Below are 14,663 nucleotides of genomic sequence, written 5' to 3' on the forward strand. Positions count from 1 at the left end.
AAATAAATATATGGAAAAAAGAAATGTTCCTTCACATATGCAGCACACAGAGGTCCATGCCTAAGTAAATAAACAGATAAAACTGAGCTGACAAGTGCAGAAATCAAAATGTGTTACTCCCAATGCCCTTCTGTTCTGTGTATCTATTTCATGATATCTTTGCCAATATCTAGGTTTGGAGTAAGGGAATGAGGACTGAGCAGGTCACCAGCAGCCCAAACAGGAAGTATGGGTGCTCACATACCTGGACAGTGGTGAGACTAGGGGCGGGTACAGCTGGAGTTGCATAAGTGAGTAGGGCGGCAGGTTCAACATAAAAGATCCTGCTGCAGTGTTTACTGAAGTCAATGGTGGTTAGAACAGGACCATGGAGCTCAGTGCCCTGCTCCTCCTCGCTCTCGCTGCAGGCTTCTTGTTATTCTTCATCATCCAAAGCCAGCCAAAGACCCATGGCCACTTACCACCGGGACCTCGTCCCCTACCCTTCTTGGGGAACCTCTTGCAAATGGACAGAAGAGGCCTTCTGAACTCTTTCTTGCAGGTGAGCCATGCACAGGGCCTGAGTCCTGTGGGATTAACCCCTGTTTACTCTTGGAGGTCATTTAGCAGGAAGAGAAAGGGACTCCTTCTAGGCTGTAGATTCAGGTGGGAAGTTCACTAAGTGAAAGGTGACATGCTGTCTCATGATGATAGTTCTCACACGGGCAGGCAAGTCTTTCTCTGTTGGAGTTGTGTAGGGCACTGCGCTTGGAGTGCGAGAGGTATGAAGGTGTTGAGGTGTCGTTTCACTCCTCAGGGTTTGCCTTTTCTAGAAGAGAAAGAAAAGTGTCAGAGGCATCAACTATAGGTTTTGCTCCTGCCAAAAAAAAAAAAAAAAAAAAAAGAGAGAGAGAGAGAGAGATTAGCCTGAGGTGTTCCAGGATAAAGAGGAGAAGAAGAAGGGCAGGAGGTGAGGTGAGTAGGTGGGTAGGTAGGTAGGACTAATCAGTTATAAACACCATGCACGATTCAAGCCAAGGACATTGGCACCATCTTTACCAGTCTATGTATTGTTGCTTCACGAGTGGTATTTCATTGTTCATTAATAATCAATGACCATCCATGACCCCATGTCCCATTGACAGAGCAGATATAGTGGCAGTAATCCCAACTTCCTGCCCTCCTATGGTTTTTTAACAGATCAGCCTGGATTCAGTGGCATAATCATTCATTTTTGTTTAGCTTTCAAGACAAGGTTGTCCCACTTTTCCCAGGCTAACTACTAACTCCTGATCCTCCTTCAAGTTTCACATAATATCTTTCATCTGATCTGTAAATTGTTATTTCACTGTTTCATAAGGTATAGTTCTGTGACCCCACCTAAAATCATAAATATATCAACATCAAACATATAGAGATTTTTCATAGAATTATTCCCTAAACAACATGGGAACTGACCATTTTCATAGCATCTAATCTCTATTAGCTTCATGGAAATCTAGACTGAGCTAAAAGTCCCAAGAGAATGAGAGTGGATTATTTGCAAATGTGCACCGTTCTATTCAAGGACTTTCAGCATTGTAAGGTTTGGATGTTCCTGGGACCAGTTCCGTGGAGATGCGCAGAGATGGTTGTACTGCCAGGTAGTTTCCCAGTGGTCTATACTATAGACATGTTTGACAGTCAGGACCATCATCAGGGGTCATCCATTTCCCCTCTCAAGTAACCCAGTGGATGGGTCAGGGCCATTCTCTCTGTTATCAGAGGCATTGATCAGGTTGAAGCGGGGTCACAGGAAGGATGGTTTCTAGATGAGATGTCAGGAACTGCTGGCCAGACTGAAGGGCATGGTCATGTGTCTGTATCTACATCTGTATCTATATTCATATCCATCTAGAAATCCATATCTATTTTTTTTTGAGATAGGGCCTTAGGTAGCCCAGGAAGGCCTCCAACTAGATATATACCCAAATATAACTACTCATTCTCTGGCCTCTACATCCTCAAAGCTGAGTTTATAGTCATGTGTTAGCCCTACCTAAACCCTACATTTCCGGTGCATTGATTAGAACATACAACCAACAGTGCAGACCTGCTGGGTGGTGAAATAACCCTTCAACTCATATGTCCTCAGAAGGAGAAGGGTGATCAGAGGAGGAGATGCCTATTTATCAATCTGTATCTAAGCATTTAACAGTTTAATGTTTGTGCTGACTAGACACAATCCCGGTGCCCTTGTGGTTTGGCAGCTTCAAGAAAAATATGGAGATGTGTTCACAGTACACCTGGGACCGAGGCCCGTGGTCATGTTGTGCAGCACAGACACCATAAGGGAGGCTCTGGTGGACCAAGCTGAGGCTTTCTCTGGTCGGGGGACAGTTGCTGTGCTTGATCCAGTTATTCAGGGATACGGTGAGATATGGGATAGGGTGGAGAGGAGAATATGGCCCAGGAAGGTGAGTCTGAGAAGTAGGACCTGAGCTATGGGGAAGGACTTGGGATTCTCTGAACTTCCAGTGTGACCCACCCACCATATTTTCCCTAATTCCTTAGGTGTGGCTTTTGCCAATGGGGAATGCTGGAAGACAATTCGGCGATTCTCTCTGACCACCATGAGAGACTTTGGGATGGGAAAGAGGAGTGTGGAGGAGCAGATAAAGGAAGAGGCCCAATGTTTGGTGGAGGAACTGAAGAAATACAAGGGTGAGTCTAGGAGAATGGGCATAAAGAAGATATGAGGGCACAACCAAAGCAAGAGACACACAAGGGTAGAAAAAGACAGTAGAGACAGAAGAGATAAAAGGGAGTCAAGGGTGGTGTGGATAAAGGTGGGGAGAGAGAAATACAGAGACAGAAAAAGAAAAGTGAGGTTTATGTCATCCACAGATATCTCAGAGATGTAGATTAACCATGCTGGTCACTTGTGTACAGAAAAGTCAATCTTCAAATTAATTGTATCTGTCAGTTGGGTATGATTGGTGCACACTTATTATCTGAGAACTCAGAAGGCTGAGACAAGGCGGTCATGAGTCCAAGGCCAGTCCTGTCCACATTGTGAGGTCCTGGCTTACACTGTGGTTGTTTGTGAGTTGGAGAGTGTTTCCAGTACCATATATAGTTGTCATGCTTGAGTGTGACTGTAGTCCTTCAAGTCCAGAGGGGGAGGCAGGATGCTGAGATTTTCAAGGTCATCTTCTACCACATAGAGAGTTCAAGACCACTTTGGCTTAACCTTTATCATGTCCTCCCAGCCCCACAATGGTCTTAGTCCCATAGTTCTCAACCTTCCTAATGCTATGACCCTTTAATACAGTTTCTAATGTTGTGATGACTCCTCAATCATACAGTTATTTTTGTTGTTACTTCATTACTATAAATGTGCTACTGTTAGGAATCATAATACAAATATCTGTGTTTTCTGATGAACTCAAGTGACCCCTGTGTTGTTTGATCTCCAAGGAATCATGAACCATAGGTTGACAACCACTAGTTGTCAGGAAAAACGGCAGACGTGTTCAAAGCAGGAACTGTGTTTCTCCTTGTCCTTGTGCTGATGGGAATCAGTGAGCACAGAGGTTCATGGGAGTTGTAGATTGGTAGAATTCTGAGGCACTTTTGGGTCCTTCATGATTCCCTATAACAAGTGCATCTCGGTGGCACAGACCTTGATTTGCAGCTCCATTTCTTTACAGCAGGCATTTGGTGTCTCTTATTGACATTTCTCAGGAGAGCTGAGATGATGCCAATGCAGAAGTGGGAGAGGAAGAAAGGCGCAGAAACTGGGAAGAATGTCTGGAGAGAGAATGCATAGAGATTGAGGACCCAAAGAAAGACGAGCTATAAGGTTGAGAGTGAAACTGACTAGCCTCAGAGAAAACGCTACAGGGAATCAGAGACTGTAGACAAGCCAGCTCCAGAGAAAGGGCAACAAGGGCCCAATACTGTTGGACAGACAACAACCCTCCAACCACCAGGGTCCATGACTGAACCTGGCCTGCAATGACAGCAAGTCCTGATGGCTAGTGAAACACCACAGAGCCTAGAAGTCTGAGAAGGGATAAAGACTGGCAGAATGGAGTGGAGCATTCAGGGCTTGTGAATCCACACAGACAATCCCTGAACCTTTCTCTGTCCTTTTCTGCCACTAGGAATTAACTATCATCTCAAAGTCAGAGTGGTGACCACGGAGAAGGGGCATTGTGGAAACTAACTATACATGCTGTCTCTCTCAGCTCTTAGGGGTCTGAATTCTACCCCTAGTCATGAGTAGCTATGTTTTCTTAGTGGACTTAGCTACCCTCTTTGTATGCTAACAACACTGAATCTTATGTCCAATATCCTGGGGAAATTAAATAAAATGATGTATTCAGTGCTTAGAAGAGGGCTTGGTCCATCATATGTGCTAGTGAGATTAGCTGCTGTTGCTGTTCTTTGAATAGTGAGTGGTGGGGGCAGCCTCAGAAGATGGAAATAAATTCAAATATTCCTGTTTCTGTATCTTCTGTCTCCTGTCTTGCCTCATCATCCTCTAGGAGCCCCCCTGAACCCCACCTTCTTCTTCCAGTCCATTGCAGCCAACATCATCTGCTCCATTGTCTTTGGAGAGCGCTTTGACTACACAGACCACCAGTTCCTGCGCCTGATGGATCTGATCTATCAGACATTTTCCCTCATGAGCTCATTGTCCAGCCAGGTCAGTGGGTGGGAAGAGAGGAGCATCCAGGGCAGAAGAAACAAGAGAGTGCTTTGTGGGTGAAGGAGGGAGTGTCTTACAGCTGGAAGGGAAACAGAGACAGCATGAAGAAATAAAGAGGCTGAGACCTGGAGGCAGGGAGGGGGCATGTTTAACAGGTTAGAGAGACCTGAATGTAGAAATACAGAGCCATCCAGACATGAAGAAAACAATGATGTGTTATAAAGATGTAGTTCAGAGGGCAGAATACTATGTTTTCATGCATGATCCCCTGGGTTCATCCTGGGTTTGGTGGTATACAAAACATGAAATTCCAGCACTTGGGTGGTGGAGGCTGGGGGATCAGAAATTCAGGGTGATCCTTGGCTACATATTGAGTTTAAGGCCAGTCTTGCTTAAATGAGACCCTGTGATTCCCACCCCCCCAACTCACAAATTAAAACAAAGAAAGACAATTCAGCAAAGGGGATTGGGAAGGAACATAGAGGAAAGGAAAAGAGAGATACAGAGAATGCAGGACAAAGGTTAGAGATGATTCAGAGCTACAGTTCAAAAGCATGCATGTGTATGGTATATATAACTGTGTGTGTGCGTGTGCGTGTGCGTGTGTGTGTGTTGCTTCATGAAATCTGAGTACCTAGGAGCACTGCCCACTTCCTGTGACCCAATAGCTCCAGATGACCCCCTGAGTCTCTCCTTCTTGCAGGTGTTTGAGCTCTTCCCTGCCGTCCTGAAGTACTTTCCTGGTGGCCACAGACAAATCTCCCAAAACCTCCAGGAAATCCTTGACTACATTGGCTATAGTGTGGAGCAGCACAGGGCCACCTTGGACCCCAGCGCTCCACGAGACTTCATTGATACCTTCCTTCTGCGCATGGAGAAGGTTAGTCCTGCATGGATGAGAGAGGGGGTGGGTGAGAGTGAAGGATGTGGATGTGGTCAGAGAAAAAGATGGAAGGGGACAGCAGATGACAAGGAGAGAAAGAAACAGAGTGGAGGAGATGAAGAATGTCTGGAAGAAAAGAGAAAGGGAGGAGAAAATGACTGACATAGGGAAAGAGAAGGGGTGTGGCTGGGGAAAAAACACAGGGCAAAGAATAAAAAGCAGACAAGACCACAGAGTCTGGAGAGAAGGCTCATGGTTTAGAAACACTGTCTGCTATGGCAGATGACCGAAGTTCCTTTCCCAAAACCTATGTTGGGATGCTCACAATTGTATGTAACTCCAGCTTTATGGACTCCAATTCTGTCCCCTAGCTTTTCTGGAAAACACAGACACACAGAGCCATAGACAGACAAACACACACAAACACGCAGATACACATACACACATACTGCAGACACCCACAGTCACATATACATAAATATACATAAAATAAATTTTTCTGAAAAGAGCTGGAAATGACAAAAAATGACAGAAAAGTGAGATTCTAAAGAGCAGAGTAGTCCAGTGATGACTGAATAAAAAGAGGCAAAGAGGCCATGAAACAAGTGGTGTGAACTGCTGAGGGGACACATGCCCAGTGGCCCAGACAGTGTGAGACACAAGCACAGTGACTAGAAAGACACACGCATCTCACTGCAAGGATCCAGTCACCACGACCTCTCTTCTCTCTCCCATCTGGAACCAGGAGAAGTCCAACCGCCACACAGAGTTCCATCACCAGAACCTCATGATGTCTGTGCTCTCTCTCTTCTTTGCTGGCACCGAGACCACCAGCACCACGCTGCGTTACAGCTTCCTGATCATGCTCAAGTACCCCAATGTCGCAGGTGTGCCATGAGTAGACAGTTGGGTGATCTTCAACTCTCTTTTGGCTACAGCAGGTTATGTAGATGAGACATAGGCCTGTTACATCTGGAGCTCTGAAGGCTTTGTTTGGTTTCCTAAACTAAGGCAGTGCTGTAGTGGTGTGTGAATGAGCAATAGGCTGACCTGTTTTCTGTTGTTTCCTCCTATCACTTAAAGGTTGATCCAACCATCAAATCAGCCTTCCTTCCCTCTATCTGTCTTTCTGTCTTTACATCCATGCATGAATCCATCCAACCTTCCTTCCCTCCTTCTGTCTTTTTGTATTTACATCCATCCATCTATCCAGCCATACATCAATTCAACCTTCCTTCCCTCCTTCTGTCTTTCTGTCTTTACATCTATACATCAAACATTCCATCCATACATCTATCCACCCATCCATCCATCTATACTTTCTTTCCTTCCTTCTTCATTTCTGTCTTACATCCATCTATGTGCTCATCTTTTTATCTATCCACCTCTTCATCCATTCACCCATTCTAGTCACTATCCCAGACATCTATCGTCTATACATATATACATTTTCCCACCCATCCAGCTATAAGCCTGTTCACCCACTCATATAGTCACCTGTCCATCTTTATAGCCATAGGTTATTAATCCTTGAATCACCTGTCCATCTTCTCTATATCCATAGATTATTAATCCTCGATTTATTCATCTCTGATTCACACAAGGATATGCCTTTCAATCATTCATTTGGATTATCAACTCATGAATTTTATTCTCTGATCAGGAATATTTGAGTGGGCTGTTGTTACTAATTTGTTGGTCCATTGAAATATAAATCTTTTCATTCCTTAATCGTTCCAACTGGCCTTTGAATTCACCCTTGATGTGTCCACCAATTCCTTCAGGTATCCATTTAATAACTCACTCATTTATCTATGATTCACTTAGTATTCAATACAGATATTAGTTCTTATATTACTCTTCATTAAATTTAACATTCAATTGATCATTGATTAGTTGTGTTCACTAATTTCTGTGTTTATGAACCAATTATTAATTTTAATTGATTAATATAATGAGTAATAGGTGGAAAATACACACCTTATTTCCATCACTCATCAGTCTTTCCTTTTATTAACTGGCTCATCCATTTCTTGGTTGACCTACATACACACGTTTTAAAGTTTTAAAAACTATTTGAAGTTATTGTGAGCCTGCCTCCCACAGCTGTATGTAGAGATGAGAGGAGAACTTGGTGTATTCTATTCTCTCCTTCCACATGCACATGGGCTCTAGGTGTCGAAGTCAGGCTGTCAGACTTGCAAGTCTTATTAGTTGAGACATTTTAGACAACATATTTATGTTTTGTGTGCAGTTATGCATAGATTAATCGACTTCCCCTTTATTCCTGAGGATATAGCTCCAGATTTGTTGGGAGCCGCAGTGATTTGCCATTCCAAGATGGCGCGGACATCCTGTCCTCCCACTTGTAAACAACTGACTGCACAGGTGCAAAAGGCAGAAAGCACGCCAAAGTCACTGCCCATCCTGGGGCGTAATATGGGGTGATGAGTGAACAGCCAATCAGAAGTGAACACGCCACTCTAGGGTATATATAGCAGTGCACATATGTATCTGTGTGAGGGTATTGTATTCCCTGGATCTGGAATTACAGACAGTGTGAGCTGCCATGTGGATACTGTGAATTGAAACTAGGTCCTCTGGAAGAGCAGTTGGTGCTCTTAAACACCAAGCCATCTCTCCAGGCCCTTGGATTTGTATATATAAATTCCCTGCAAAGGTGTGTATGTGTGTGTGTAGACCTGTGCTTTGCATGCAGGAATACAATTGATAACATTCATTACATTCTTGCCATTTCCCCTGCAGCCCTCACTCCAGACTGACAGTTGAAATGGCCTTTTGCTGGATGTTTTACTTTTCTCTTTTACAAACAAAGCTGGAGCTTGTTGAGAAGAGACTCTAACATGCTGTAAGCATGGTTGGAGAGACAGGTCCTTGAGAGAAGCACAGGTGTGTGCACCCAAGAGGGCACTGTGTCTTCCTCAGTAGTCTCCTTGCTCTGAACTGTTCCTGGGTTATTGGATCCCAGAAAACAGGTTCACTGTGTATTGCCTCCGAGAAGGACGCACTGTCTATGGTTTCGCTTTTCTGTGCAGAGAAAGTCCAAAAGGAGATTGATCAGGTGATTGGCTCACACCGGCTACCAACCCTTGATGACCGCTCCAAAATGCCATACACTGATGCAGTCATCCACGAGATTCAGAGATTTTCTGATCTCGCCCCTATTGGTCTACCACACAGAGTCACCAAAGACACATTGTTCCGAGGGTACCTGATCCCCAAGGTGAGACCAGTTGCAATCCCCCATCGCTACTCCATCCATGAGATACTCTACGCTCTTAATCACCAATCTCATCCTGTCTGTGACTTCCCAGCATTCTGTGTTTCTTGGGAACTGACTGTTTTGCATATGTGAGTCGGGGTTTGTTAACATCTTTGTATCTTCTAACTTCTCCTAGAACACCGAGGTGTACCCCATCCTGAGTTCAGCTCTCCATGATCCACGTTACTTTGAACAACCAGACACCTTCAATCCTGAGCACTTCCTGGATGCCAATGGGGCACTGAAGAAAAGTGAAGCTTTTCTGCCTTTCTCTGCAGGTGAGACAGACCTGTGATTTCTTTCCTAGACACTGGAGGGCAGGCCCAAATCTCTGGGACACAAACAACAATAAGGTCCCTGTTTACTGAGTCTCTCCCAGCCGTCTTGCCTGAACAATACCCTTCACCTTGCTACAGCCCCATGAGGGGATTCTTGAACTAAAGAACATGGTCAGGAGAACTTTTTGAAGGCGTATTTAAAAGCCTCTAAACACAAGAACATTCATTTTCTTAAGAAACAACAACAAGAACAACCAACATTATCTATGCACACTGCCATGAGCTGGGTTGTGTCTTGACAGCTGAGGAGGCATTGACTTTATCTGTGAGCACTGAGGAGATGGCACATGTCCCCAGGACATACTTGTCCCTGACTGCATTAAATACTCCTTAGCTTGTTAAATTGCAAGAGAAATGGAAATTATGACCATCTATTTGAACAAAGAACCCATTCATAATGGTTAAGATCCTGAACCAGAAAAAGTTGAGAGTTACAGCAGCAGACAGTAGTGTTGGTCAGCGGTGAGTCATTTGGAGCTGAGCATGCGGGTATAACCTGACTTTGCCAGCTCTACTCTTCTCTTACTTGGTCACCCTGTAGTAGTTAGTAGCCTGGGATTGGTTTGCTGCTATGTTTGGCTGTGATTCGGTTATTAGCTAGCAGAAGAGTTACTTGCTAGTGCAATATAACCTCAATACAGTTTGCAGTATTATCACTAATGATTCCACTAATTACCACTAATGAAGTTAGATTAATTTTTGTTATGTATATGGGCGGCCTTGTGCCAAATTGAATTCATTTTAACAAGGTCTAGCCCTGAAGAACTCTATCTAGATAGATTCCTTATCTTGGAAATAAAGGAAAGTCCAAGAAAGAACTCAGACCTTTTCATTCTGTGGTAATGATTGAACCTAGGGTTTGCAAATGTTAGGCAGGGGCTCTACCACTGAGCCACGCCCCCAACCCCTCACTGGGGGATTCTAAGCAGGGGCTCTACCACTGAGCCACACCCCCAGCCCCTCACTGGGGGATTCTAGGCAGGGGCTCTACCACTGAGCCACGCCCCCAACCCCTCACTGGGGGATTCTAAGCAGGGGCTCTACCACTGAGCCACGCCCCCAACCCCTCACTGGGGGATTCTAGGCAGGGCTTCCGCCGCCACTGAGCCACAGCCCCAGACCTTGTCTAGAGTTGAGTGTCTTAGTGACTTCAATGACTCAGGGCTCAGCTCTACCCTGAAATATCCAACGTATTGGCTTTCTCCAATATTTAATCTTTATTCAGTGTGGGAACAACGAGTTGGATAAAAGTGAATGTCTCCATTCCACAGTTGTAAGTTTAGAAGGAGGCAGGAATGGAGATAAATAAAGCTAGAGACGGAAAGTAGACGATAGAGAAATAACAAACTTGAAACGGGAGGCACAGGGAGACCAGGACAAGGTATATACTAGTAAACACTAAGAGGGAGAAGGGGAGAGGGAGAAAAAAGAGAAGAGAGGGAATAGGTTGGGAGAGAGGGGAAGGATGTGAAGATATAGAGAAAGAGAAGGGAACAGAAGAGAAAAGGGAGAGAGATGGGGAGGGGCAGGGAAGAGAGAGAAAAATAATGGGGAGTATAGAAAAATAAGCAGAAAGGGGGAAAAGTGAAAGAAAAATAATGTCTGCTAGGTAAAAAAAGATACATATTGACTGTCCTGGCCCACAAGAAAAACAAAAGAAGCGAAAAGGCGTTAGAGCCAAAGAGCCATGGAAGGTGTCCAAATCGCCAGCTCCAGGCCTGGGGACATCATATTGAGAAAGACATAAGTCATTAAACAGTTCTGGAAAAATCTAGGTCACAAAACTGGTTCTAGGAGAACCATCTCAGAGAGCTACTCCATAAATTTTTAAGCTCATGTCACCTAAATTATGGAAAGAACATGCCCAAAGGGATGGGGTGCTTTTCCTAAATACTCCCACACAGGCATAATCTCCTAACAACGGGAATAGGGGGTGTTGAGAAATCCCTCCTGCACCTAGAGGTCCTGGGGGAGGAGAGTTGCAGATTAAGAATCACTGAGGTGAGGGACAGGCTGTGGTGCCTGTACATGGGTTTTCAGGCTTCCGTTGCTCTATGGTGCTCCATACCTGAGGTTCCAACCAGCAAGGGTTCATTATTCCTCTGAGAACCTGGTGGGTGCCACAGACTCATTATCACATTTACCTGCCCATTCTCAATTGTCTGAACTACTCAGATAGGAGCTTGTTGAAGCTCATTGATCTAGGGCTGAGACCAGAAAGGGGATGGGGGAGATCCAGAAACACCTTCTGCACTCCCACATAAACACACTACACGGATAAGAGCCTTTCTTCCTTTCTTCTTTTCTTTCTTTTCCTCACTCTCCTGTGTTCATCCCACTTTCTCTCCTTCTCACCCTCTCTTCTTTTCTCCCCTTCTCCTCCTCCCCTCCCCCTTCCTCTTCCTTTTTCTCCCCTTCCTTCTCTTCCTGTTAGTTTTTTAAGATGGTTAGGGTTGGTCTTGCTATACAGTCTAGGCAGTTTGGGAGTCATGATCCATCTCCATCAACTTTCCCACATGCTAGAATTATAGGCATCGACCACCATGTCTGGTTCACAGAGAATTATTAATACCAGCCAGGTGTCAGTTTAAGAGTCTTTACAAACATTGACTTTGTGCTCACAAGAACTTCACGAGCTGGCTGCCATTGTCCTCATGAGAGGAATTAAAAAATCCTAAAGACATCATGTTGTAAATGTTCACACCCACCTACTCACCTATCCACCCTCAACTCCAAGGTGGCTCTAACTTCCTCTGGGGCAATGGATGCTTTGAAAATCCAAGTCTCATAAGTGAATGCTAGCCATCCACCAAATACTTTACATGCCTTTTTTGAGGTTTGGAGGGTTTTTTTTTTTTTTTTAATAGTCTCTTAGCATTGTGGTTTAAGGGGCAAATTCACACTTTTCATTGCAATGGCCACCATTGTCTGGGTTTAGGGATTAAAACAGTACAAAGGTTATATACTGCCACAAAGCTAATGTGACTTGTCCTTTGTGCCTACAGGAAAGCGTATTTGTCTTGGAGAAGGCATTGCCCGCAATGAATTGTTCCTTTTCTTCACCACCATCCTCCAGAACTTCTCTTTGGCAAGCCCTGTAGCTCTTGAGAACATTGACCTCACTTCTAAGACCAGTGGTTCAGGCAAAATACCCCCGCCATACCAGATTCACTTCCTGTCTCGCTGAATGGGCTGAGGGAGGAGAGTCAATGGACTTCAGGTCCTCACATGTCCCTACTTCGGTCCCATGAATGGAATAGGAAAACCCAGTGAAGTACCTTTCTTGATGTATGGACAGAGAGACTTCTGGAGGCCACAGCTTGTTCTGAGTCACCTCTCCCATGTTTGTTAACAGCCGTAGTCCCTACTTGCCAGCAATCTAGACTCCATGATCTGTGCTAACGGACTAGAGATGGTCTCTCTTGAGTTGACTCCATCATACTCCCAGGTGTTGTGTTGGAGGGTCATATTTGAGGATTCCCTTTATGCATGAGTAACAGGCCACACGATGACATCACACTGCTAGTGAGTAGGGGGAACAAGATCACACTGTGAATCTAGAACAGCACTCCCCTCCCCTACTTGTGTTTAAATCGAGATGAAATTCATATAACAAAGCTGATAAATTTTTTTAGTTTTATATTCCAAGAGAGTCTCATGTAACTCAGATCAGCCTCAAAATCCTATATACATCCAAAGATGTCTTGAGTTCTGGATCTGCTTTCTAGTGCAGGCGTCATAGGCACATGAACCCACACCCAGATTTTAAACTGACTATATGTTTAGATTGTAATGTCTTTTCATTTTTCCACAATACTGTACGACTTTACTATCTAATTCCAGGTATTTTGTCACACTTAATCAATACCACCCCAAGCCCCAACCTATTAAAAGATCAGTTCCTCATCCTCTCTCTCCATAGCCTCCCCCGCATCCACCACCCACCCCGCCACACACAGTCTTACTTCTGTGTCAATGGACTGGCCTGACTTGTGTATCTCGTATTAAAAACAACAATGTGATCTTTTATGTCAGCTATCTTTTATGCCACACCCTACTTCTCAGGTCCCTGTACTGTGCAGGCCACAGTCACATAGCTTCACAGGCCTTCCTCGTTCTCTTTCTTAAATTCTTCTCCCTGCATCTTCTCTCTAGACAAGAATCTCCTCAGCCCTTGGCCCCTGAGCTACATGACTCTACTTAGATTCTCGAACATGCCCCTGCAGATCTCATAAATACATAAAGCCTTCCTCACCAATCAAGAAAGAATCTCTGCTATGAATTTGAGTGTGGGCTGCTTGTTTGTTTTTTGAGACAAGATCTCACCTTGTAACTCTGAGTGCTGGGATTAAAAGTTTGTGCTGCCACACTTGGTTAAACACTGCTTGGGGTTTTTGTTTTTCTGTATTTGTTTGGGTGTGTGTGCGTGTGCGTGCGTGCATGCGTGCGTGCGTGCGTGCGTGCGTGCGTGTGTGTTTGTGTTGGTGTTTTGTCTGCATGTATGTCCCTGCCCCATGTGTGTGTCTGGTGCCCATGGAGGACAGAAGACATCATCGAATCCCTTGGGATGGAGTTACTAATGGTTGTGACTACCATGTAGGTGCTGGGCATTGAACCCAGGTCTTCTGGAAGAGCAGCCAGTGCTCTTAATCACTGAGAAATCTCCAAAAGGTCTTTTGGAGAGAACTTTTCCATCTCATCCAAGCTGGGTGAGAGAAGGGCCAACCTACACTTGGAACAATAGGTGGCTGATGCCACACATCTGCCAAAGAGGGAATAAGTAAATACATAAATAAAGTGATGAAACCAGCCACTCATTCAACTCACCCATTGTGTGGCCATACCTAGCTCACTTTCTTATGATGCCCAGAATTAGTCCCTGTCCCCAAAGGGTTTACCTTTGCCCCAGTTCTGCAACCTATCTGCTCTTGGGGCCTCTTGCTGCCTTGACACTTTCTGACAGAGGTGGCCCTGAACCACACTTTTACTGGAGCCACCTGAAACTCTCAGCCTCCACACAGCACACTGTTGGGCCCCGCAGGCTCCCTTAAGGAGAGTGCTATTTGCCTAACATCCACAAATGCACTGACATTTCCCAACAGCCATTGAGGCTTTCAGCCTCAAATCTGAGTGACTGAATTTCTACCTGCGTGCCCTGTAGCCCTTGGAGAGTTACCAGGAGCTTTGCCAAGGTAGATTCTCAACACACCCTCCTCCTCCAACCACAAAAATATAACATAGAAAACTGCCCTTCAAGAAAAACAGGGGAAAGTAAGAGAGGAGGCCATGAAGCTCCAGCTTCTGGTTTTAAAAATTGCCTCTTTTTTGAGATTATAATATATTTACAACATTTCCTTCTTCCCTGTCCTCCATCCAAATGTTAGCATATACTCCTCCTTGTTCAGCTTTTCATTAATTGCTGTTACTTGTGTGTGTGTGTGTAAGTATATATATGTGTGTGTGTGTGTGCAAGTATATATATGT

General features: G+C 44.7%; 1 protein-coding gene across 1 annotated transcript; it reads left to right on the forward strand.

The window, feature by feature from the left end:
• The first annotated feature begins 338 nt into the window (after window positions 1-338).
• Window positions 339-13,547, forward strand: LOC117714125 (cytochrome P450 2B19). Its single transcript, XM_034510780.2, has 9 exons — window positions 339-541; window positions 2,229-2,391; window positions 2,533-2,682; window positions 4,512-4,672; window positions 5,379-5,555; window positions 6,304-6,445; window positions 8,615-8,802; window positions 8,978-9,119; window positions 12,185-13,547. Exons 1-9 carry the CDS (start codon window positions 368-370, stop codon window positions 12,364-12,366), a joined length of 1,479 nt encoding a protein of 492 aa, XP_034366671.1. The 5' UTR covers window positions 339-367; the 3' UTR covers window positions 12,367-13,547.
• The last annotated feature ends 1,116 nt before the right edge of the window (window positions 13,548-14,663 follow it).

Source organism: Arvicanthis niloticus, chromosome 1, assembly GCF_011762505.2.
Source record: "Arvicanthis niloticus isolate mArvNil1 chromosome 1, mArvNil1.pat.X, whole genome shotgun sequence".
Lineage (NCBI taxonomy): Eukaryota > Metazoa > Chordata > Mammalia > Rodentia > Muridae > Arvicanthis > Arvicanthis niloticus.

Bases quoted from the DNA above. Each gene is read 5' to 3' on its own strand.
- LOC117714125 (XM_034510780.2), top strand. From the start codon at position 368: ATGGAGCTCAGTGCCCTGCTCCTCCTCGCTCTCGCTGCAGGCTTCTTG. The intron at 2,392-2,532 runs GTGAGATATGGG...CTAATTCCTTAG, and splicing joins TCCAGTTATTCAGGGATACG to GTGTGGCTTTTGCCAATGGG. The intron at 4,673-5,378 runs GTCAGTGGGTGG...TCCTTCTTGCAG, and splicing joins TGAGCTCATTGTCCAGCCAG to GTGTTTGAGCTCTTCCCTGC.